General features: G+C 33.2%; 6 protein-coding genes across 10 annotated transcripts; 3 read left to right on the forward strand and 3 right to left on the reverse strand.

The window, feature by feature from the left end:
- The first annotated feature begins 17 nt into the window (after positions 1-17).
- ATMAP65-6 (Microtubule associated protein (MAP65/ASE1) family protein) lies at positions 18-4,658 on the forward strand. Of its 2 annotated transcripts, none has more exons than NM_126252.4 (12): positions 18-1,265; positions 1,650-1,853; positions 1,954-2,223; positions 2,296-2,511; positions 2,618-2,773; positions 2,858-3,017; positions 3,111-3,262; positions 3,333-3,420; positions 3,512-3,585; positions 3,668-3,742; positions 3,826-4,199; positions 4,302-4,658. In NM_126252.4, the coding sequence occupies exons 1-11, from the start codon at positions 1,188-1,190 to the stop codon at positions 4,177-4,179; spliced, it is 1,827 nt and encodes a 608-aa protein (NP_178300.3). In that variant the 5' UTR covers positions 18-1,187; the 3' UTR covers positions 4,180-4,199; positions 4,302-4,658. The 2 variants fall into 2 exon arrangements, with proteins under 2 accessions (NP_178300.3, NP_001030945.1); NM_001035868.2 differs by lacking the exon at positions 18-1,265 and adding an exon at positions 1,424-1,484 and having other exon boundaries at positions 4,302-4,585.
- Positions 4,659-5,604: 946 nt separating this feature from the next.
- AT2G01913 (uncharacterized protein) lies at positions 5,605-6,640 on the reverse strand. The gene is made up of 3 exons (NM_001035869.3): positions 6,549-6,640; positions 6,238-6,396; positions 5,605-6,163 (listed from the first exon to the last, which is right to left on the reverse strand). Exons 1-3 carry the CDS (start codon positions 6,564-6,566, stop codon positions 5,924-5,926), a joined length of 417 nt encoding a protein of 138 aa, NP_001030946.1. The 5' UTR covers positions 6,567-6,640; the 3' UTR covers positions 5,605-5,923.
- A 1,416-nt stretch (positions 6,641-8,056) lies between these two features.
- Positions 8,057-9,807, reverse strand: PQL3 (PsbQ-like 3). The gene is made up of 3 exons (NM_001035870.4): positions 9,415-9,807; positions 8,425-8,631; positions 8,057-8,346 (listed from the first exon to the last, which is right to left on the reverse strand). Exons 1-3 carry the CDS (start codon positions 9,673-9,675, stop codon positions 8,251-8,253), a joined length of 564 nt encoding a protein of 187 aa, NP_001030947.1. The 5' UTR covers positions 9,676-9,807; the 3' UTR covers positions 8,057-8,250.
- Positions 9,808-10,048: 241 nt separating this feature from the next.
- Positions 10,049-11,088, forward strand: AT2G01920 (ENTH/VHS/GAT family protein; the record flags this gene model as incomplete). The annotated part of the gene is made up of 1 exon (NM_126253.2): positions 10,049-11,088. The coding sequence occupies one exon, from the start codon at positions 10,049-10,051 to the stop codon at positions 10,985-10,987; it is 939 nt and encodes a 312-aa protein (NP_178301.1). The 3' UTR covers positions 10,988-11,088.
- A 22-nt stretch (positions 11,089-11,110) lies between these two features.
- On the reverse strand, positions 11,111-12,897 carry BPC1 (basic pentacysteine1). Of its 2 annotated transcripts, NM_126254.3 has the most exons (2): positions 12,703-12,897; positions 11,111-12,220 (listed from the first exon to the last, which is right to left on the reverse strand). In NM_126254.3, the coding sequence occupies exon 2, from the start codon at positions 12,204-12,206 to the stop codon at positions 11,355-11,357; it is 852 nt and encodes a 283-aa protein (NP_565279.1). In that variant the 5' UTR covers positions 12,207-12,220; positions 12,703-12,897; the 3' UTR covers positions 11,111-11,354. The 2 variants fall into 2 exon arrangements, with proteins under 2 accessions (NP_565279.1, NP_973398.1); NM_201669.2 differs by having other exon boundaries at positions 11,111-12,897.
- Positions 12,898-16,191: 3,294 nt separating this feature from the next.
- SGR5 (C2H2-like zinc finger protein) lies at positions 16,192-19,097 on the forward strand. 3 transcript variants are annotated; one of them, NM_126255.4, is made up of 3 exons: positions 16,192-16,808; positions 17,122-17,524; positions 18,140-19,097. In NM_126255.4, the coding sequence occupies exons 1-3, from the start codon at positions 16,649-16,651 to the stop codon at positions 18,912-18,914; spliced, it is 1,338 nt and encodes a 445-aa protein (NP_178303.2). In that variant the 5' UTR covers positions 16,192-16,648; the 3' UTR covers positions 18,915-19,097. The 3 variants fall into 3 exon arrangements, with proteins under 3 accessions (NP_178303.2, NP_001077868.1, NP_001030949.2); NM_001084399.1 differs by having other exon boundaries at positions 16,272-16,808; positions 17,122-17,508; positions 18,121-19,074; NM_001035872.3 differs by lacking the exon at positions 16,192-16,808 and adding an exon at positions 16,844-17,008 and having other exon boundaries at positions 18,140-19,074.
- Positions 19,098-23,726: the final 4,629 nt, after the last annotated feature.

Below are 23,726 nucleotides of genomic sequence, written 5' to 3' on the forward strand. Positions count from 1 at the left end.
TTCATATGTCATACCTAATTTGCTATAGGATTTTATTGACTGAACAAAAAAAAATGTATACATGGTCTTTATCTTAGAATAATGGATATATCTATTTCTTTTATTTGATTTGCTTCGCAAATGTACGAATATTCGATCTTTCTAAATCGAATTGAATCAAATAACAGATCGAAACAAATCTAACGAATATTTTGTCCAACCCTAATATTTTTTTTAAAAAAAATGTTAGTTGTTTAATTATATTACTAAAATCATGAAAATATAATAAATGTTGTAAATGATAGAAAAAAAAATTGAAAGAACGTTTTTCTGAAGAGTTTATATACCTTGTATACAAACATCTTTTAATAAAAAAAACAAATAATTCATATTAATGGTGACATAGACTGCACCCAAAACCGCAGCGCAACAGTGCTGTAACAGTATTAAAATCTTTACATATACATATGTATCTATGTATTTTTGTTACTATTCGAACCGTATCGCACTTTTTCGTAAAACGCAGTTACTAGTCAGAAATTAAAAATATATAATTTTAAATGAAAGCAAAAAATTATCGTAAAGTTTACACTTCACCGTCAAAACACAGCTACTTATGTCAGTGACTCTTCTTCTATCACCACTACACGACACCAAAGAAAAACACTAACACACTCTCTCTGATAACTCTCGCGTGACTCTCCTCCTTCAACTCTAACTGGTTCGTACCCTTCACGCTCCATTACCGGCAACGCGCTTATCGTCTGGCACACTCACCCGCACCGTACCCGTCGTCGGTCTTTTCGCCAATTTATCGTATTTTTCCGTGAAAGAGAATAATATAATACTCTAATAAAGTGTTATAATAAATTACAACGTTACTATTTACAACGATTTTTAAAAGAAGCTGATTATTATTTCTTCTGTAACTCTCTTCTCTGTTGCTCTACCTGTTCTTTTCTCTCTGTTCATTCTCTTTTCTTTAGCTTAATTCAGCAAAAAATTTATCTTTGTTTCTCTCTTTTGTTTCTTTCCTCTGCAAAGTAAAGTTATGAGAGCTTAATAATGTTTGTCTCATCTTCAAGCTTCAGATCTGATTCCTTGTTTCTACAAGTAATTGTCTCTTTCTTTTTCGATTAACCACCATTTCTGTGAAGAAAACCTTTTTGCTTGCTTCAAGATTCGAGTGAGGAAAATTTTAGCTGAAAATGCTGGAAATTGGAAGTCCCAATGCTCTGTTTTTCCGTACGAATACTACTTGTAATAATCTTCTCCGTGAGCTTCAGGTTTGTTTTTCTTCCTCTCTTTTTGATTTGTTGGTTTCTTGACGATGACGGTTGATGATAAAAAAAAAAGTCTTTGTTTTTTTTTAACTCTCAAGGGTTAAAGGATTGGACTCATAATGAGTTTGGTAGAGACAATTTAACTGAATTTTTAGTCTTTTGTTTTCATTATCTTTTCTTCTCTTAGGTCAAAAGGATTCCTGTGAATTTTGACTAAAACATGTCAGTTTCTGGAAATTTCTTTACTTTTTTTTTGGTCTTCATGTGTTGATGTTCTTTGGTTTTAATTTCATGCATAAGCTCTTGTACTAGAAAATCTCTGTTTTTGTGTTGTATTGTGATTGATTTCATGAGTTTAATGGGGTTTTTTTTGGGTGTATGAAACAGAAAATATGGGTTGAAATTGGTGAGACTGAGACTGAGAAAGATAGAATGCTTATGGAATTAGAGAGAGAATGTCTTCAAATCTATCAAAGAAAAGTTGATGAGGCTGCAAATTCTAAGGCAAAGCTTCATCAGTCTGTTGCATCAATAGAAGCTGAAGTTGCTTCTTTAATGGCTGCCCTTGGTGTGTTAAACATCAACTCACCGGTACATAGCTATCTTCATGATAGATCGATTTAGATTGTGTGTTTTAGCTTAACAACTATTGCTAAAAAATTTGTGTGTTTTCTTGCATTTTGATGTTCAGATTAAACTGGATAAAGGTTCAAAATCATTGAAAGAAAAGCTTGCAGCTGTGACACCTCTAGTTGAGGAATTGAGAATTCAAAAAGAGGAGAGAATGAAGCAGTTTTCCGATATAAAGGCGCAAATTGAGAAGATTAGTGGGGAAATCTCAGGATACAGTGACCATCTCAACAAGGCCATGAACATTTCATTGACTCTTGAAGAACAAGACTTGACTTTGAGGAACCTTAACGAGTATCAAACACATCTCCGCACACTTCAAAAGGAAAAGGTAAGAGCAATGAACAACAAATATCCATCATTTCTGTTTTCTTATAAACATGATTATGTTCCTTTTATGCAGTCTGATCGTCTCAACAAAGTGTTGGGTTATGTCAACGAAGTCCACGCACTATGCGGTGTTCTTGGAGTTGACTTTAGTCAAACAGTTAGTGCAGTTCATCCAAGCTTGCATAGAACAGACCAAGAGCAATCTACAAACATTAGTGATAGCACATTAGAGGGTCTTGAGCACATGATTCAAAAGCTTAAAACTGAAAGAAAATCCCGATTTCAAAAGGTAGACTTGTATTTATATACTTGTTTGAACAATACTATTCTTCTATGTCATATTCATTTATTGACTTGTCATTTTTGTGTTCTCAATAATACTTCTAAATCTGCAGCTAAAGGATGTAGTGGCTTCACTCTTCGAGCTATGGAATCTAATGGACACACCACAGGAAGACAGAACTAAATTTGGGAAAGTTACTTATGTTGTAAGATCATCTGAAGCTAATATCACTGAGCCGGGAATCCTTTCGACCGAAACAATTGAACAGGTTCAGTAGAAGCACTTATATAATTCTACATCTACATCTTTAACCTCGTTCTTGATTTGAGTCTTTGTTTTGGTTTTACAATAGGTATCTACGGAAGTGGACAGTCTCAGTAAACTGAAAGCAAGCAGAATGAAGGAGCTTGTAATGAAACGAAGATCCGAGTTAGAGGATCTTTGCAGACTAACTCACATTCAACCTGACACAAGCACTTCCGCTGAGAAATCAACGGCATTAATAGATTCTGGTATATGTGATTGAGGTTTGGTTTTTTTGAATAGTTGGTTTATTCTTGCCACTTCAACTTGTTTTTAAGCCTAGCTTCCTTATGTTTCTTCAGGATTAGTGGACCCTTCAGAGCTTCTTGCAAATATTGAAATGCAAATAAACAAAATTAAAGACGAAGCACAGAGTCGAAAAGATATCATGGACAGAATTGACCGTTGGCTCTCTGCATGTGAAGAAGAAAATTGGCTGGAAGAGTATAATCTGGTATGAGAACCTTAAAACAAAAAACTCATAAAAGAAAAATGTATTCTAAAAATTCTTTATTTGGTTTTAGGATGAGAACCGGTATAGTGCTGGAAGAGGGGGACATGTAAACCTCAAGCGTGCAGAGCGAGCTCGGGTTACAATCAATAAGATCCCCGGTACTTTGCTCCTTTCGCATTATACTAGTTTTTGAAGATTAAATCAAATGAATAATTGTAAGCTTATACCTTTGTGTGTTATTTACTTCAGGAATGGTTGACACTCTTATCAAGAAAACACTTGTGTGGGAAGAAGACATGCAGAAGTCATTTCTATACGACGGTGTAAGCTAAAACTATTTAAAGTAAGTGCAGAGTCATGAACTGCCAAAGTCCTTTCTTTGATTCTTGTGACTACTTTTTGTAGGTTCGATTGGTTAACATACTAGAAGACTATAAACTGACAAGGAAACAACAGGAAGAGGAAAAGAAAAGATACAGGGTTTGTCCCAAAACACTCTCTTAAAACCACTCAAGATTTTTTCGTTTTCCCGTTTTAAAACAAGCTCTATATCCTTTGTGCAGGATCAAAAGAAGAGGCAGGATCTCCTACTAACCCAAAGGGAATCCATTTACGGATCAAAACCGAGTCCAAGAAGAAGCAGCAGCTTCAGAAAGCCCAATGGTTTCAACATTAGCAATGGGAATGGTTCAGTGCCTCCCACGCCTCGTAGAGGCTCGGTAGGGACAACAACTCCTGACGTTCTTCTAACCCCAAGATCTTACTCTGGTCATCATCGCCAAAACGGGTATTTCAAAGAAGTTAGAAGACTCTCTACTACTCCCTTAAACTATGTGGCCATGCAAAAGGAAGATACTGTTTCTACTACCTACACATCGATTTATAGCTCTGAGCCAGACTCGCCTCTCCAAGGCTGACTTGACTCTCTTTTCCACCGGTAAGAGAAATAATCAAAACTTTAAAGCATCAATTGTTCTTGTGGTGATCTGAAACTTTGTGTAGACAGAGATTGATGTTAGAAGTTGGATCTATGATGCAGGATTTGTGGAGTAATGTTAATGGTAAAAAAAGAAGGAAGTGAAGAAGAAGGAAGGAGACTTGTGAATACAGAAGGTGACTGACTTTTAGGAGATATGGTGAGATAAGAGTAAAAAAAATAAATGTGAAATTTGTTATTCTTTAGAGGTTACAAGTTTTCTATTTTGAAGTGAAGAATACTATTGTTTTGTGTAATGCCAGTGTGAAAGTGTGTGAATGGTCATTGTTGTGCGTACGTATTTGTGTATAATATACGTATTTGCTATATTTTTGTGCTTTAAATTAGTCTTGCTTTTGAAATTTAACCATTTTGCGTGTACTTAAACTAGAGAATTAAGATGGATAGATTCATTATGTGTTGCTGTTCAGTTTTTGTCACAAAGAAAAAACAGAGCCAAGTTCATCAACAACTATGGAAATGAAGTTTTTTTTCTCGTACTTTAGAGATTCATGCGTAAACAATTCATTGTATTATGCATATTTTTTTCATTAAAATTTTACTCAATAACATTGTGATCACTTAACATTGCATTCTCTGTTAACCTTAACTTGAGAAGCACATTCATTTTTTGTTTTGCGAACATCTTTGGTTTGGTTATACGTATTTGCTTTGAGCTATGAAGATGTGCGTATGTGCTTCTAGTAGAGAGCTTTAGATATCACATAAAGCACATCTTTACTTCGCAACTCAAATCAAATGAATACGTAAACCTGGGCATAATACCCGAACCCAAAGAACCGAATCAAATCCGACCCAAAAATCTCGATCCGAATCCGAACTCGTACCGAAGTTCAAAATATCCATGCAGATCCTAAACTTCATAACCCAAAAACCTGAACCCAAACCCGAACCAAACGCGAACAAGTACCCGAACATGCCCGAAATATAAGTGTATAGTTAAATATATTAGTAATATTTATATTTGTAATAACCTAAGTGTCTAAAATATTTGAATGTAAAGTTTTTTCGAATCTTTTAACTACTTTTGGCTCTAAAAAGCACTCGGGTTTGTAGATTTTTTGGGTATTATCCAATAGTTTACATAGACTCGAATACAAAAATTCGATATTTGGATACTTTGGGTATACTCGATTCCAAACCCGAAATACCTAATCGAACCCGACCCAAAGCTGAAGTTTTAAAATATCTGAACAGATTCTAGATTCTAAATCCAAAAAAACTTAACCCAAAAAATCAAACCCAAGCCCGATCTGAATATCCGAACGCCTAGACCTATAAATACGTATTCCTCTTCACATGTTTACCAAAGACAGTAGCGAGCGTAAAAATATGGTGCAAGTCAGCAAGATCATAAAATTGATGGGAAAAAAAAATATATATAACAAATTATTTGAACTTAGAAAGTATAGCCCAGTTAAGCCCATATATTGACTTTCATAAAACACGGCCCATTCTAACGTAGGATTATACTGAAAATGCCCATGCACTCATAAGAAACTAGAAAAGTAGAAATTATAACATTTTTTAAGCTGTTAACCGAATCTGACCGGACCGGTTATCACCGAATAACAATATAAATAACAAGTATACCGAAACTTTGGTACTACATAGAACTACTACATTACCCCAACATAAACATCTCAAAGAGATTTGATATTTTGTTACGACTCGAACTCCTGAACTTGTTGAAGAACTCGGTAGAACGTGACGTTGGATCTTCGAGAGGTGGTTTCGTCATCATCATGAGATCTCGTGAAGAAATTGTTGTTCCCTTCCACGTCAAACGAGTTGTGTCTCTTTCGTACGTTACGTACATGATGACGTGGCGGTGGATAAACCGGAGTTTCGTAGCTGCTGGCTCTGTGTTTAACCCACCCCGGTTTCGATTTCTCCTTTGGTTTCTTCACAATTTAAAAGCTGTGATTTAATTGGTTATATGAGAAATTTTTGATTTGGTGTAATTATTTTCACTTACGTGGATGAGAGAAGATGATATTGGTACGGGACATTTAACCGGACGATCTTCTTCCTCCGGTTCAATAGGATGCTCAACCGGACAAAATTCAACGTCGAATTGATTGGTTTCTTCATCGTATTCCATCATCACTGTCTCCTCCACACTCTCTCGTTTGTCCTAAAGAAAACAAAACAGATAATAGGGTTTCCTTTTGTAATGTTCAAAAATTACGGTCCAAATTTGTAAAACAAATGAATTCAAAGGGTTTGTTTATATCAAAATTAATAAGTAGAGTAAAGATTTGGTTAGGAGAGGAAATAAAAACTCACTGCGGAATCGAAGTCCATGAGAGTTTGGTGAAGATGAAATGAAATGAGAGAGAGGAGGAATGTGAATGTGAATGTGAATGTGAGAAGAGTTTGTGTGTATAAAAGGGTAAAAATAAAAGAGAAAGCGAAGAGGTAAAAAATAAATAAACAAAAGTTGGTTTTGGCATGAAAAGGAGGGATTTTTAACCCCACAGTGAAAAAAGATGTGAGGCAGAAAAAGATTCCTTAACCTTCCACTATTTTTTCTTTCTTTTTTCAGGACCATTTTCATATCGTTCAAATGGCGTATGGGTGATCAAACTTTTTGTAGATTGTCTTTTTTTTTTTTTATATTAGCAATCGGTGCCAAACTTCAAAACATGCATTGTGTTAATGGAGTGTATAAAAAGTTACAAAACATATCACATTACAACCCTTATATAACCAACAGCATGTTGGTCCTGTGGTAAATTTTAGGATTTTCTAGGTGGAGGTGATGGGTTTGAGACACGTTGAGAGATATCTTTTTTTCCAAAGGAGATGAATTTAACCTTTTCGGTCCCGTCTCTTGAAAATGTATGGATTTTGGGCCTGAACTTTCAGATATTTTTAAAAAATATAGATATATAACCGCTATATATAAACAAATTATCAAATATATATATGACAATCACAATATTAATGTAAAAGAGTAAAACAAACAATTTATTTGTCTCCTTTGTAAATCAGTCAAACATTATAAAAAAATGTAATTTTTACTGTATTTGTGGAATTGTATCACTATTATGTTCAGGGTCTAAAAAGATGACAAGAACAACTACCATATATTATATACACTTTTCTTGCTTTTAACAAAAGGAGATGCTATCTTTCTTTGAAAATCCGAACAATCTTTCGCTTTGTTTCATGTCTTACTTTTTTTTTCCTTTCTTCTTTCCCTTTTAGGGCTTTGAAGAAGATTGGTGATGTAGAGAAAAGCTATTGATTTGCTCGTATTCCGTTAAAATTACAAATTGCAAAAAAGGAAAACCAAAACACACTAAAGCCGGCCGTTAAGGGGAAAGCATGAGGTACACCACTTTGCTTTACTTCAACAAGCCGTTTTTGTATGCGAATGGAAAAAGCAAGCTTACTATAAATACACCAATATAGTCTATATAAAATACCATAATTATACGGTAAAATATTAGCGGTATTTCTATAAGTAGCCACAAAATTTTCATACAAAACAAACATTGTTAAGCAAATTTTGCTAAATAAACACAAGAGATTTTATATTTTTGCGGCTCGAACTCGTTAACTTGTTGAAGAACTCGGTCGAAAGTTTAACAAAAGAAAATTTTGCTGAATTACTTATATACTGATTCTGATTTTATCAAAGGTCCAACAATTTGTTATGTAAAAATGTATATATGAATCTCGTAGTGATTTGAAAAGAGTGTTATAGGGTAATAACTCCTCGGGGATTGAGTTTAAGTAATTAGCAATGTTTTGAAGTTTAGCTTTTTTTTTTTTTTGAACGGTTGTTTGCTCACATATGCTATGATTTCTTTATGTAGGTAGGTAAGTTTCTTAAGATGACAAGATAAATCGTACAAAAAACATTTGCCAACTTTTTCTCTTGTCACTTGTATTTTCACTAGTGTTTTCTTTTGGATAGACAAGAAAGAACATGACAACAAATGCGAATCGATTGCCTAAACTAATATTATATTGTTCGAAATTAAATTCGAGGGAAGATATCATCGAGGATTGCAACAATATTAATATAGTACTCCAACACCTTAGTTTCATCTCCATCTCTAGCTGCATAATCCATCTACCATTTCCAAAGTATAGTTAATAAATTAATAGTAATGAGTATATAGTAATGAGAGCAAAATGAAGATAAATGTACCTTGGTGATTGAGTTAAAGAGAGAGGAATAAAGAGACCTAAAAAGAGGTCTATCCTTAGGAGGCTTTGCTTGGATGATTAAGTAAAAGTCTTGCTTCATGTTTGATGCACTTCTCCTTAGCTCTTTCCCTCCTTCTTTCCACAACTTCTTTTCTATCATAATCTCCTTGATTCTTTTTATATTCTCTGCATTTTTTCTTAATCCTTCCTATCAACCATATATACAAAATACACGAAGAATTCATAATTTGTAACTCTTGCTACAAAGAGTCTTCCAGAAACATATTACGGAGGATTAAAACCCCAATAATACAAAGTGATTGATAACTTACAAATCTACTCTCTTTGTTTCACAATATAAGTTGTTTTAGCTAAAAGCACGCAGATTAAGAATATTTACTTTTAAAAAGTTCAACCAATCACAAAAGAGACTACATAATATAAATAATCATAAAATATTAAAGTAATATATAATTTGCATAGAAACTTGAAAACAACTTATAATGAAACGGAGGGAGTATGTATCAGCCTTAGCATTTAATATCCTCTAAAATAAAGTTTTTGTAAACTTACTTTGGAATTCGGATAAATCAGTAGATCAAAATTCGGTAATCTTAAAAACAGAAAAATGTTTGAAGAAGAAAATTGAACCTTGTGACTTTAAGTTTACATTGGAATATAATTGTAAAGAGCTTTACCATTTGTCCATGTAAGTAAACAAAATTTATTGTTGTAATAACACATTGTCACTCAAATGTTTAGCAATTGTTGAGTCGAGACAACATCTAAATTCTAATATAAAACAATAGGATCAAAGTATCACTAAAGTGAGTTTTGATATAGTGGTGTTCTCTAAATTCTTGCAAAAGTTACATTCTCTAGTTTGATTTTCATTTAGGAGACTATTGAGATAGGAAAATGTATGGACCTCCAAAACTATTCAATGAACCACAAATAATGTAATTAAAGTAAAGACATAACTAGTTTAAACCTGAGCAAGTTCCACGGTGCGTTCAGGCTCAGGTGGAGGAGCTCCGAAGTTGAAAAAATCAGCGGCATTCGCAGAAGAAGAGCGTTTGCGATCGAAGAAGAACAGTTGAGGGATTAGTGTACCTGAAATTGTGAGCAAAACGTCTCTTCGTCTTCTAGATGTATCAATAGAAAGTGCTAAGTTTGAATCCGATGTATCAATTGAAGAATCTTGATTGTGAAAGAAAGTGAAATGTAGTGGTGGTGGCTTTGAAATCGCCATGTATTCACGTTTCAATGAAACAAAGTAGCTGCACCATTGAACAAACCAACCTCATCACAAGGATAAGAACCAGAGATTAATCCAACGGCCACTAGTGATAACACGTGTCAACTAGTGCAGATAACACTTACAACTACCCGCCAAATTTTCATTTTTTTTGTTTGTTATATGAATTATCTCAAAGGTGCTAATTGTAATTTACAGATACATAACGTAACACGTAAGATACTAAAAACTCTCAATTTGCGTTTTGACAAAAAATGTTTCAAAGTAAGAAACTAATTTTGTTACAACAACTAAAAGTCTAAATTGAAATCATAACCAAATCATCTTCGTAGAATAATTACAAAACATCAACAACTAAAACATCGTCATGAGACGAAAAATGAAGTTGTGGAGACGCGTCTCCGGAGCTATAAAGGACAAACTCAGTCTCATCACCGCGACGGATGAAAAATTCACGGCGGCGGTTATCAAAGCGACGAGTCATAACGATGTCTCAATGGACATCGAAAACGTTCAATTCATCTATAGATACATACAGAGCAACCCTTCCAGTTTCAAACCAATTATACGCGCCGTCTCGTTACGCGTGGAACACACGCGTAACTGGACGGTGGCTTTGAAATGTTTGATGTTATTGCACGGCTTGTTCTTCTCCGGAATCATGACCGTCGATTCGATCGGACGGTTACCGTTCGATCTTTCGGGTTTCGGGAGAAGGAAATCTCGGTTTAGTAGAACCGGTCGGTTTAACATCTTCGTTCGCGCTTATTTCATGTTTCTTGACGAAAGATCGATTCTCTATTATAACAAGAACATGATTCGATTAGAGATTATCGTTAAGATGCAACGAATAGTTGATTCATTGATGAGAATCAAACCAATTGGTGAAACACCTCTTGTAATCGAAGCTATGGAATATGTAATCAGCGAGGTTGTTTTGATTAACGGTCATATATGCCGCGGATTCGCGGGTTTCTTATCCGATGTACAGTCGAATATGCTCGAGATATCGTCCGCGGAGGCGGATTTGGCGATGAATATCGTGGCGAAATCTTTGTCGCAGAGAGAAAAACTCTTCAAGTATTTCGAATTCTGTAGAGGTTTTGGTGTCACCAACGCTCAAGAAACCTCTAATATCTTGCGAATCACGGAATCTCAAATGATAGTTCTCGACAAGCTTCTCCATATCGCCCCCGAGTTAGATTGGAAAGCCGCAAAAGTAACGCCGGTAACCGCGGCGGATATGGTGGATTTGGTGACCAGCGAGGAGCGCTCTAATACTCCATCAGATTTTCTTACCTTCTAATCACGTAATTAGTAGCTAATCATGTTATAGTCTAACGTTGTTTGTACATCTGTGTATGTTAATGTGTATAAGATAAGGTAAAAATGCAAATAAACAACCTTGAAACATCTTATAAAAAGATTTTCTTCTTCATTAAAATTGTTTAACATAACAACATTTTTTATCAAAACAACATCTAATGTTACAAGTCAACATTTCAAACCTAAAGCTGAATGAAATAGTTTCAAACAAACAAAACAGAATATGAATTAAGATATGATCAAGCCCTAAAAACGAAGAAGTTACCTTGAAGAAGAAGGAAAAACAAAGGTCACAGTTTTGTTGTTATATACACGATCAATGAAGAAAAACAAGAGCTTTTCAAACTTTATCTGATCGTGACAAACTTATTGGTTCCATGTCTAGCCCAATGAGACTTCAAATCAATCGCATTCCCAAAGCTATAACCTTCTGTTGATAACTTCTCAAGAACCTTCTTAAACGCGCCTTGACTCATCTTCCTACCCGAAATCCTTGCACCGCGTCGCTTAGTACTCATCGGTAATGGATACACCGAAATGTTAGTCGTACAACAAGCGGATTGCCATCCGCCGCAACCCCAACGGTAACATTGTTGAGGAGTTCCAGTACAAGTACAAACCGGTACAGGTAAACCAGAAATGTCCATACTCACACCGTTAATCACAAGATCAACACTCTTCTTAACCGGTTTCACACGCTGCTGCTGCTGCTGAACATTGTTGTTAGTAACATCTCTCTCTTCTTTCGGTTTACGCATCTTCTTAGCTTTCGGTACCGTTGGTGTTGCGATGCTGCCTCTCATCTTTCTCTTCTTACCAGTCTGCTCTTCACAAGGAGCAGGAGGAGGAATCGGATTCTCCTCAAACCGGGATGAATTCAAAACCGGTTGATGTATCATCTGAATCGAATTCGAACCAGATGTTTCCGACAACACATTACTATAACTCGGTGTACTTATAGGCAACATGTTGAAGAACTTGTTGTCCTTTGGTTGATTAATCCAGCTATAGTTCATGTCTTGCTCTCGAGAGTGATACGAACCGTTAGAACCGATCATAAGATTCGATTCACGACCGGGTAAAAACGGTTTAGTGTTCCGGTCAATAGTAGACATAAGCTGCAAACCGAGATTACCTTTAAACGAAGAAGCAGCCGCTGGTTCATAGTATCCCCAATTGCGAAATCCATCATCGTCCATTGATGATTATAAAACTACAAACAATGCCATTCAAAGTCAAATCTAAACACAATTTGATCCAAAACAATAACAGAACACAATTGTAAAAGTTTATAACTTTGTGGTTGAATCTGATTCTAAACCTCGAATTCATCGAAATTTCCATGAAATTAACATAAAATCTATCCATTTTCTAACGAAAGCACAGATCTTTGAGGTACCCAGAAACGAAAATTAGGGTTTTTGTAATCAGAATTCAATTTTTGTTTGAGACCCATATTGCAGAGCTCTAGATCTGAGAAACCCAGAACCAGATCTGAAGAAACAGAGCATAAAGTTTCGATTTTTTTTTTGAGAGAGAAATGTTTCAGATCTCGAGTTTTATTAGTCATAAGCTTCGATGAGAAGATCGCTAGAAATGGGAAAGACAAAGTAAACAGTACAAAAAGAGGACGCAAATGATAATTTTCGAAAGAGAGAGAAAGAGACATAGATTGATGAGAGAGAAATCTCTTACATGGGTTTGGTCTAAACGGCTCTTTAAAGAATTTTTTGACCTCCTGGAGAGAGGAGAGAGAAACCTGAGAGAGATTGAGAAAGAGAAAGAAAGATAGAAGAGAGAGGAAAGAGAAGCTTAAAAAGATCTTCCCTGTTTTTTTTTTCTTCTTAGAAAATCCTAAAAATGACACTTTAATATAATATTTTTGGTGAAGAGATTATTTTTGGTTATTTGTAGGGTAAAGAGATTTGGGGGAAGAAGAAGAAGAAGACAAAAACAAAATCAAAGCCCACTTCTTCTCCTTATCCTTTACATTGTACTATTGATAAAATATACAGTATTTGTCATAGCATTGAGAAGGCAAGCTCAATACCACTTTTACTAATGAGATCTTAGTCTTTAACCCATAGCCACAACTAAGCTTGACCAATATCTAATCCTCAAGTAATGAAAACATCAATTACCTTTTGTTTTCATTGTCTGACGTATGAGCTAACAAGACGAAGATTAACCAAATATTATTATTTTAATTGGTAAATATTCTAGGCAAAGCTTAGAGGTCGCGTTACATGTTGTACTTTTGGGTCTTCGGAAATTACGGCTTTGGTTCAGAATGTTCTGGTATTCAAAAAAAAAAAAACAAGAAGAAGATTAAGCATGTAACTAATTAAGAAGATGTACAACATCCAAACAGAGAAATTCAACACTTGATCAAACATCCAAAGATTTCCAATAGCTGGATTCACACTAGATATGAAGATAGAGATTTATGTGTATGAATCTCCGGAAGAAGCTTTTTTTTGTTAAAGTCTCTGTTTCCATGCAACTTTTTGATTTCCATGGATAATGCTCAACAACTGGCCCATATGCGACTCATTTAAGAGATAAGAGACCCAAATACTTAATATCAAAATTACGTCCAGTGGACTCATATTCAAGGCCGGTAATCATTTCGGCCCATAACCACTTTTTTTTTGTTTCACCAACTTAATTTGATTTTAAATTGAGTAGCCAACATTATAATTACACACGTACATTTTGACTAAAAAAATTTTGTTGACTGAAGTTGTATTTTATCTTAATTCGATTTGAAAGATTGAGTACAATTATACACATTGTGTTTATTTTCTTGGCAACATTTTATAGAGTTTATGGATGTATGCGAAACTTGAGAATGAAGGCATGAGACCAAAATATCCGAATAAAATGAGTAATGATGTATTGAGAATGTTCTTTTCAGATAAATAACTAATTTTATGTTTATATATATGGTTTTTTATTATTAAAAACATTAATAATTGAAGATAAAAAGAAAAGATAAAGAGAGAATCAAAGGGAGGAGTTGGGGGAGATGATGGCATTTCTTTGCTTTGTAAATTTGGAGCATGTGACTTGATCCTTCTTTCCAACTCAAATCTCCTACTTATATTATTTTATTCATTCTCTTGAATTAACTTCTAATAGTTTACCATTGTTATTCGAATTTATCTTGATTATATAGTTAATATTTGTGAGATATATCCTAGGTAAATATACCTGAATGTCCAAAAACTAGGTCTAAAGAGCTCAATATTTTTATACATTAAACTTAGATTTCAACTTTTATGTATAACTTTTAACCTTGGATCAACCACTAGGCCATTGTCGATTTATTTTTGACTATTAAAAATCAGACTATTGTATTTCATTTAACATGTTTTTGTTTCTTTTTGAATTTTTGCATTCATTTAAGATGTTGTGGTCTCTCAAGTCCATATATAACGATTAGAAACTACAAATTTATAATTTTGTAGCTCCGAAATAAATATCATGCATTATGTATCAGCTAGAAAAGATCTAATCAGTGGTAATAATCGATAAGCAAAGGGTTAAGTAAGAGATGGGAGAGTAATCTCATCTTAGGAAATGATTACAAACACGATCTCATTTCTTTCCTTTATACAAAGCTGTCACCGTAGTAACTCGATCACATCTTCTCGTCTAATTTGTTCTGTTTTTCCTTTCGGTCCATTTAGAACCAATTTTTGACAACTGACAAAAAACATTATGAGGTATCTTTTGTTTCTTTTATCTGCAAATTAATTTATTATTCGGCAATAACAAAAATAAAAACAACTAGTAGCGAATAGCGATCAAGCTAAGGAAGGAATACATATGGCATTTACAATTGAAACAGAGAAAATGTGTTAAAGTAACAAAACTTATGATTGAGAAAATTTAAACCATAATTGAAACAGAGAAAATGTGTTAAAGTAACAAAACTTATGATTGAGAAAATTTAAACCATAATAATGATTAATTTTGGTAGTCTACATATGAGTTCCATCAAAAAAAAAAAAATGTTTTCATATAAGATTCATTTCATTCTTGATCCAGTAACATTCTTAGATCTGTTAATGAACCTTCTTAAGGAATGACTGAGAAGAAAGGCAATAGCCTAAAAGGAATCGACAGTGGAGAGTGGAGGGAAAAAGAGGTCACGTGAGTAAGACATAAGGTCACGTGCGCGAGGGATCGAATATGAATTTTACTAAAATAGGGTTTTATAAAAACATACTAATACTACTTTCACATTTACTCTTGGTTTGAATTATTTTTATACGCATGTATAATTTGATATATTTGTCTTTTTTCTTCCCCTAACTATGTATGGGCACTAGTACATCCATTATATAAGCCAAATAGAAAGAAAAAATAATAGTTTGTCTGCATTATTGTAAACTTACAGAATTTGGTATTTAATGCAATAATGCATTTTTATCCTTGGATTATTCACAAGAACCATATACCTTTTTTTTTCTCTCCTTGTTTCCAAGTGTAATTCGAAAAGAATCTTAACATGTATGTGGACCAACGTTGGAAACATGATGACATAACATTCATATATAGTTAACAATGACAATTTTTCTTAAATTGTCTATATATTATTGGATTGCTTTAACAATAATGAAACGCAAGATGTATTAGTGATGTATAATCACACTATTTATAGGACTTGAGAGTGACAGTCAAAAAGTTAATTAGAAGTAATGAAGTATCTTAACCTTATTATTTAATTGCTTCTTACATCATCTAAGAGTTAGCACCGTATCGATATTCATAAATTCTCTCCTAATTTGCAGATACAATACAACTATTGCTATTTTAAGCCTCTAACCTGCATAATATTTTGATGAAAGGCAAGCCTTACATGTGGACGTATGATCTCATATATTTTTTTTTTTCATTTGTTAGAAGAAACTCATGTAGATAATCTCAAACATAAAATAAAATGTTTCAAAAAAAAAAAAAAAAATAGTTTGTGAAGGTTCAAGAAAATCAGACAAATTCATCAATCAGACAAGATATGGGTCCAAGCCAAAAAATTCATATATCCAACATGCTCAAAGAAACAAAGTCTAAAAAATAAATACAAAATAACAAAAAGAAAAATCTAAAATCTACATCTAAATCTAAATAAATACACCACCTTCTCTCTCTCTCTCTCTAGCTACACGAGTGTATGTATACATTTTACGCAATGATGGCATAGTGCAATGAGCTTTATAAGTAGAAGCAATATAGACATCAAAGACCCCTTATTTGCTCTCAACTCTCAAGTGTATGAGAGAGAAATAGGTTTTTGAAGAAGAGTCAAAATATATACCCAAAGAGAGAGCTAGAGAGAGAGAGACTCAAGAAAATTAAAAAGCTTTCATCATATTAACATAAGAGAAACTTTGAAGAGCCTAAGAAAAAGTTTTGAAAAGCCTTTGTTGCAGAAAGCTTAAAAGAACTTTTTCTCTCCCCCTATATCTCTCTTTATCACCCTTCCTCTTCTTTGTAAAGCTGAATCTCCCACTATCTCTTCTTCTTTCATTTTTTTTTTTTTTTGGTCTTTGGGCCTTGTTCTTTCATCAAATCAATCTCTAGAATCCAAATACAATAAAGTCAAAAAGAAAGATCAAGAAAAGTAGAGTAATTGATGAGAACAGATCAAGTGATGTTGTCCAACAAGAACACAAACACATGTTGTGTGGTTTCTTCTTCTTCTTCTGATCCTTTCCTCTCCTCTTCAGAAAATGGGGTCACCACCACAAACACATCCACTCAGAAGAGGAAAAGAAGACCTGCAGGTACCCCAGGTAATAATAAATCCCCACTACAGAAAATTTATTTTTCAAAATCTTTTTTTCTTGTTTTTATTTTCTTATGAAAATTTTCAACTCATGGGTACTATTGTTTTTTGTTTTTTTTTTCTCTTAAACCCCATTAGAAATACAGGTTTATTATAGGTTTAGTTTTAAAATTTCTCTTTTTCTTATTGCCAGTTTCAAAGTTATAGGTACAATTAATGGGTTTTCATTGTTTTTAATTCTTAAACCTCATTTAAAATCTCAACTTTATTAATCAACTAAGACATGTGTTTTGATGGGTTTTGCCTTATCTCCTTTTCAGATCCAGATGCAGAAGTTGTGTCTTTATCACCAAGAACTCTTCTTGAATCAGACAGATACATATGTGAGATCTGTAACCAAGGGTTTCAAAGAGACCAGAATCTCCAGATGCATAGAAGACGTCACAAAGTTCCATGGAAGCTTCTTAAAAGAGACAACAACATAGAGGTGAAGAAACGAGTCTATGTTTGCCCTGAACCCACTTGCCTTCACCATAATCCTTGTCATGCTCTGGGAGATCTTGTCGGCATCAAAAAACATTTCAGAAGAAAACATAGTAACCATAAGCAATGGGTTTGTGAGAGATGCTCTAAAGGTTATGCTGTTCAATCTGATTACAAAGCTCATCTCAAAACTTGTGGTACTAGAGGACATTCTTGTGACTGTGGTCGTGTCTTCTCCAGGTATAATTTCTTGTTCCTCTCTATCATTTGATTTTTTTTTGACCCATTTTATAAATTAATTATTGGTATTATTAATTCTGAAAAGATATGCAAACTTTTGGAAGGATTTGTTAAGTATTTCTAAAATATACAAGTAATTTGACTCTGTTTGTTTTGTATATTTAGGAGATCATATAGAAAGACAAATATAGAAAATTCTTCTAGGGACCAAAGACTAAGATTGATAGTTATAGTACTATTTGATTTGACTATCCTTCATGATTTTTACTAATTCTGTGTATTGATGTGTATGCATCAGAGTTTTTTAATATATCTCTTGACTATTTGTTTGGTTTTTGTGACATAAAAAGAAAGTTAAGCACTTAGATTAATGACATTGACCCCAATCTCTAAAGAAATATTTTATGTATTTAGGTTATTATTGGACCTTTTTTCGACACAAAGGTTATAATTGGACCTAAACTCATATTAATAATATATATTTTTGAGTTCAAAGGTATTTAATAAACGACGTTTAAACAGAAAAACTTAATATAAAATTATTAACTTTGTCACATTTTCATAATCCTACGTCATATAAATTATGTAATTGATAGGTTTCTTTTCTTCTTTTAGGGTGGAGAGTTTTATTGAACATCAAGATAATTGTTCCGCACGGAGAGTTCACCGTGAACCGCCTCGACCACCACAAACCGCGGTAACAGTCCCGGCATGCTCTTCTAGAACCGCCTCAACCGTCAGCACTCCGTCTAGTGAAACCAATTACGGCGGTACAGTTGCGGTTACGACTCCTCAACCTCTAGAAGGCCGTCCAATTCATCAGAGAATCTCATCTTCAATTCTCACCAACTCATCAAACAATCTCAACCTCGAACTCCAACTTCTTCCATTATCGTCGAATCAAAACCCTAATCAAGAAAACCAACAACAAAAAGTTAAAGAACCATCTCATCATCATAATCATAATCATGATACCACAAACTTAAACCTCTCCATTGCACCATCATCATCATATCAACATTACAACAACTTTGATCGTATAAAAGAGATTATGGCGAGCGAGCAAATTATGAAGATAGCGATGAAGGAGAAAGCTTACGCTGAGGAAGCTAAAAGAGAAGCCAAGAGGCAACGAGAGATAGCGGAAAACGAGTTTGCAAATGCCAAAAAGATTAGGCAAAAAGCACAAGCTGAACTCGAGAGAGCTAAGTTTTTAAAGGAACAATCTATGAAGAAGATAAGTTCAACGATCATGCAGGTCACTTGTCAAACATGTAAAGGACAGTTTCAAGCAGTTGCGGTTCCGGCGGCTACGGCTGATGAGACGTCTCTTGTCGTGAGTTACATGTCGTCAGCGAATACTGACGGAGAGTTGGAAAATGGTTTTTAAGTAAAACCGAAGAAAACATAAGATATTTAAATTGAGGTTAACTTTATTATACTTTTGTGTATTAATTACCGGTTGTGTTAATTTTTTCAACTACCATATATTATGTAATGGTTGTTATATAGTTGTTTCTTTGGTCCAACAATATTAGACTATGTTTTGTAACTATGTTACTGTCATTTCCGCCACATTACACTTTAAATTGTTGAAAAATGATTTTATCCTAGGTTTCATATAGAACCTTAAAATTAAATTTTATCAACAAAAAAAAAACCTTGAAATTAACTATTTAAATTTTTATATAGATATTTTTTCGTCTTGAACGTCTACAGTAGTTTAGAAGGAGTTAAGAGTGGAGATCCGTACATGCGTGTTTTGATCTTTGGCCTTAGATTCGCTTAGAACTTTCAATGGATATACAATTTTTTTAATAAAACATGTGATATGCGGATTTGAATTCGGTTAAATATACATTTGCTTATCCTTGATTTGTCTACATTATTTTTGGTAAGCTTGAGGTGATATATTTGAAAACAAATCTCACGTTTTAAGGATCAAAACAGTCCCTGCATGATAGAGATTATCGACATCTAATGTATACCAGTATATTTAGTAAGTTTGAAAGAGGGTAAGTAGTTGCTTGGCACGAGTTGATATATGGAGTGATGGGAAATGTACTATTATGATGTCGTTTTGGTCCGTGACCGTTACACTTATAACGAGGTTCATAAACAAACATCGTTTCATCTTTCGTTAGATTCGGACAAAAAGTGTTGATCTATAATGATGATAAAACAGCCCGACCCATTTTCACTTGTTGTTATTACAACTTTTAGCAAATTTTCTAGCTACTCATTTATTGTCTCGAAATAAATTTTTACAGAGACTTCTGATTTTATTTTAAGTAAAATTTTACAAGAAAATGCATGTCAAATAATTCTACTGTTCACACATATGACCAATACTCAGAGTAGTCCATATCAAATTTTATATAGAACTGGTCGTTGGATTCTAAGTAATTAAGTATTTAGTCTAGTTGACCTTAAAAATAGATAGTTAAAAACACCTAATATTCATGAGAGATAAATAAATAGCCACTCATCAAATTGTTGTGCATTATTCATGTGTGTTTAGTATAAAATTTGAAACCCAAGACTACACTGCGTTAAGAAGATAACTCCATCTGAAAACTTTGTGGTGATAAATAAAATTTGGTGTGCAAGTCATACAAAGATAATACATGTTTAAGCCACATGATTCATATAATATACCCATTTGAGATTTCTTAATTAATACATAATGGTGATTATTCATGTTTCTAGCCAAACATTTTTTAGATGAATTTTTTTCTTATAAAAAAAAACCCAAATATTTTTAGATTGGACAGGTCTATGATGTGTGAACATACATAATAAATGAATGTCGATACATGAAAGAGAAAGAGTTTGATTGGGGCAAGTATATAGATACATACATATACGCATATATAGCAAAGAAAATATAAAATAACAAAAATAAGACGATCTTTTGCGTATGAGATTGAAGAAGCTATACACTACAAAAATCTAAAATCCGAGGTGGGTTTGGTTTTTGTACATCTTTTGGGACCAATTTCGATGCAGAAATTAGGAGGATATAAAGACTTTAATAACGAGGACTTGAAGAAATGACATGAATGTCTGTCTGAGAGAACTAAAGAAGTGGGTTAAGTAAATAAGAGAGTGACAAATGCCTGCCCGTTACTCCGTTTCAACTCTATGGCACTGAAAACGATGACGTTTTTTTCCCGTCGCATTTAATGTGCACTCAATTGCATTGAAAGTGACTATTTATCTCTCTCTCTCGTTTTCATCATTTGTGCTAACACGCAGAGAGGTTTGCAGATTCTGCAGCTATGTTTGTCACATAAAGAGAGGTGGAGAGAGAGAGAAAGAGATAGCATATTAGGCTTTCTCTATACCAATGGCCAAACACATGTGTGTGTAATATAATGCATGTAGAATATGTTTGATGATGGTTTATGTCACAAACTCGTGAACGTAAAACAATGTACGTAATAATGTCTAACCATGTGTACATAAAATGATGGAATTCATGTAATAATGTTATAATGTATAAAAACGATTCGTTATGTCGCTATATGCATGCAATTAGCGTACTTTGAGATTATCAATTGTAATTGCTTCAAACCAAAAGAAATAGATTAATAATTATATGGCTCGGATCATCTATAATACATAGTTAGGTTAGGGAGTTGTAACGAATTAAAATATAGAAAAGGAAGAACAATGGAACGTGCAACACAAAAAAAGGTTTTAGCTTTTTATCTCTTAGCATTTTTTTTAAGAAGAGCATGTGCATACTTGCTTCTCTTCCCCCAAACTTTCAAATGCTCATGCCTTTCTCAACCCAAATGAATTGTTCCTTCTTCTCTTATCTTATTTATTTGCATGTGTTATATGATCAAAAATACCAAAGAATTCACTACAAAAACAAACCTTTTTCATCTAAATAAAGTAACTACATTATCAATTAGAAGTTTCATGGAAAAAAAAATCATTTTTAAGCCAGAGATCTTTGTTTGTCAACAATATTGAAAAAGAAACAATATTTAATAATAATGTACTTAGTTGTTGGATTTGGAATTGGCTTAGCATGAAAATCTCTCATCACATGCGATTGCCTCATACTTCCCACAAAGGAACAACCATATGCTTAACTTCTATGTCATGACAAAAATACCCCTCACTTCTTTGATGGGATGTATGAGTCGACACCCTTTACTCAATGGGTATTTCCGTCTTCTCTGATTTGTTTACTACTACCATATTCTATATTGATTATTTTTTTATTTTTTTATAAAGAGATCCAAACATTTTCGTTTTGCTTAGCTTCATCTTATATACAATCTCTTATTAAATCAAGATTTTTTTCTGTATTATTGTTTTATTTCCGAATTAGAATTGAACGTTTTATATCAATTTTGTTCAACAAATATTTGTTTTAATTACAAATAAATTTCAAAAACTATGCACATATAACATAAACGTTGTGTATTTGCTGGCTTCTATACTTTATTTAATTATTATTGATGAATATCAGCTGAGGTTTGTCTTTATTTGCTTAAATATGTGTAAGATAAAATATTAAATCTCCCTCTATTATATGGATGGACCCTTTTGCTATATCTGTGTTTTGCACTGAAACTTGAAGCATTTTATTATTTTGTCTTTTTCAGTTTTGTTCTTATATTAGCTCTTAGTAAATCAAAATTTGGCATTTTCCTTTCTCATTTAATTCCAAATATATATTTTAAATCTTCATAAATTGTTCAATCTCCATTATTAATATACGTGTACCTTGATAATTTTTGCCCATGACACAATATGTTCTTTGTTATCTTCCATTTAGACACTTTCCATTGTTTTCTCTAATAATTCAATCACTTTTTTTTTTCAGATAAGACATGCAACATGCACTACAAATATACAATAGGACGTGTTTAAAAGATAAGTTCATTTTAACCTAAGAAAATATTATGCTAGTTTTAACCGTTCAGAATAATTATCGGCATTATATGATCTATGAATCAATCTATCATCCATGATACTCATGAAAATGTAGTATTCGTTTGCTTTCATTTATTTCTTAACCCTTTTATACGATGTGACAAGTCAACTGTACTACCATTTATTTTCCAGAAGAATAAGGCTTATTTATATATATCGAGGATCCGAATGGTGACTGCGTTTTGCGGTGCGGGAAAAATGCGGTGCGGTTCAAATAATAACGAAAATACATAAATACATATATCTATATATAGATTTTGATATTATTACAGCATTGTTGCATTGCGGTTTTAGGTGCGGTTTATATCATCATTTATGACCTGAATTACAAAACAAATTTTGGTCCTTATAAAACAAATTTTGGAAACAAATTATGTTTAGTAAGACCAACATTTTTTTTTTTGGGTTAAAGACCAAAATTTGTTTTCAACAGAAAAGAGATAAGGCTGTGAGAAAGTGTCAGATCACACAGGAAAGGAAACATGCATTGTGGCATTGTTAGCTAAAAGAAACAAAATTCGAATTGTGACATATAAAAACAAAAGAAACATCAATATTCTTGCGAGGATTTGATACACATATCTTACTGTAATATTTTTTAACTTATATATCAAAATTGCAGGGAGGGGAGTGTTCTTCTAGATAAAGTAGAGCAAAAGGACGATAAAAAATTAAAAATATAACAGTAAAAAAAGTAAAGTAAGACAAAATTATTTACATAATTTTTTTGATGTAACAGAGGAAAGAGAAAAACTATTTGATTGCCAGTGTGGGTTTGCAGAGACAAATATACCCCGCGCCTGCAAAATCCTTTACTCTGTTTTGTTAATTTACAAGTTTACCCCTTAGATAGTTACTGGGATCCCACCGTCGAGATGTCTTGTCACACGTGAATTCTACTACTAAGATACTATTATTTCTCTGCTCTCCACTTTCACGTAACATCTTATACTATACAGTTTTTATACATTCTATACGATATACAATCTACGAAAAAAAAAACGATATACAATCTACCGAAATAGTATAGTTATAGGTCTGTTTATATAGTCTTATAGATTTGCACATTTTTCAAACAATGATGATATGAGACCTAATTTTCTTAGGGTATTTTCAATGGTCTTTCTATATTTTTCTTTATTTTTAAAGGTGATTCTATTTTAGAGGTATTGTATTCTAATAATCATCTCTAAAATTAAGTTTTCTTATAAAAAAAAATAGAGATATATTTTTTTTTAAATAGAGA

Source organism: Arabidopsis thaliana, chromosome 2, assembly GCF_000001735.4.
Source record: "Arabidopsis thaliana chromosome 2, partial sequence".
NCBI lineage: Eukaryota > Viridiplantae > Streptophyta > Magnoliopsida > Brassicales > Brassicaceae > Arabidopsis > Arabidopsis thaliana.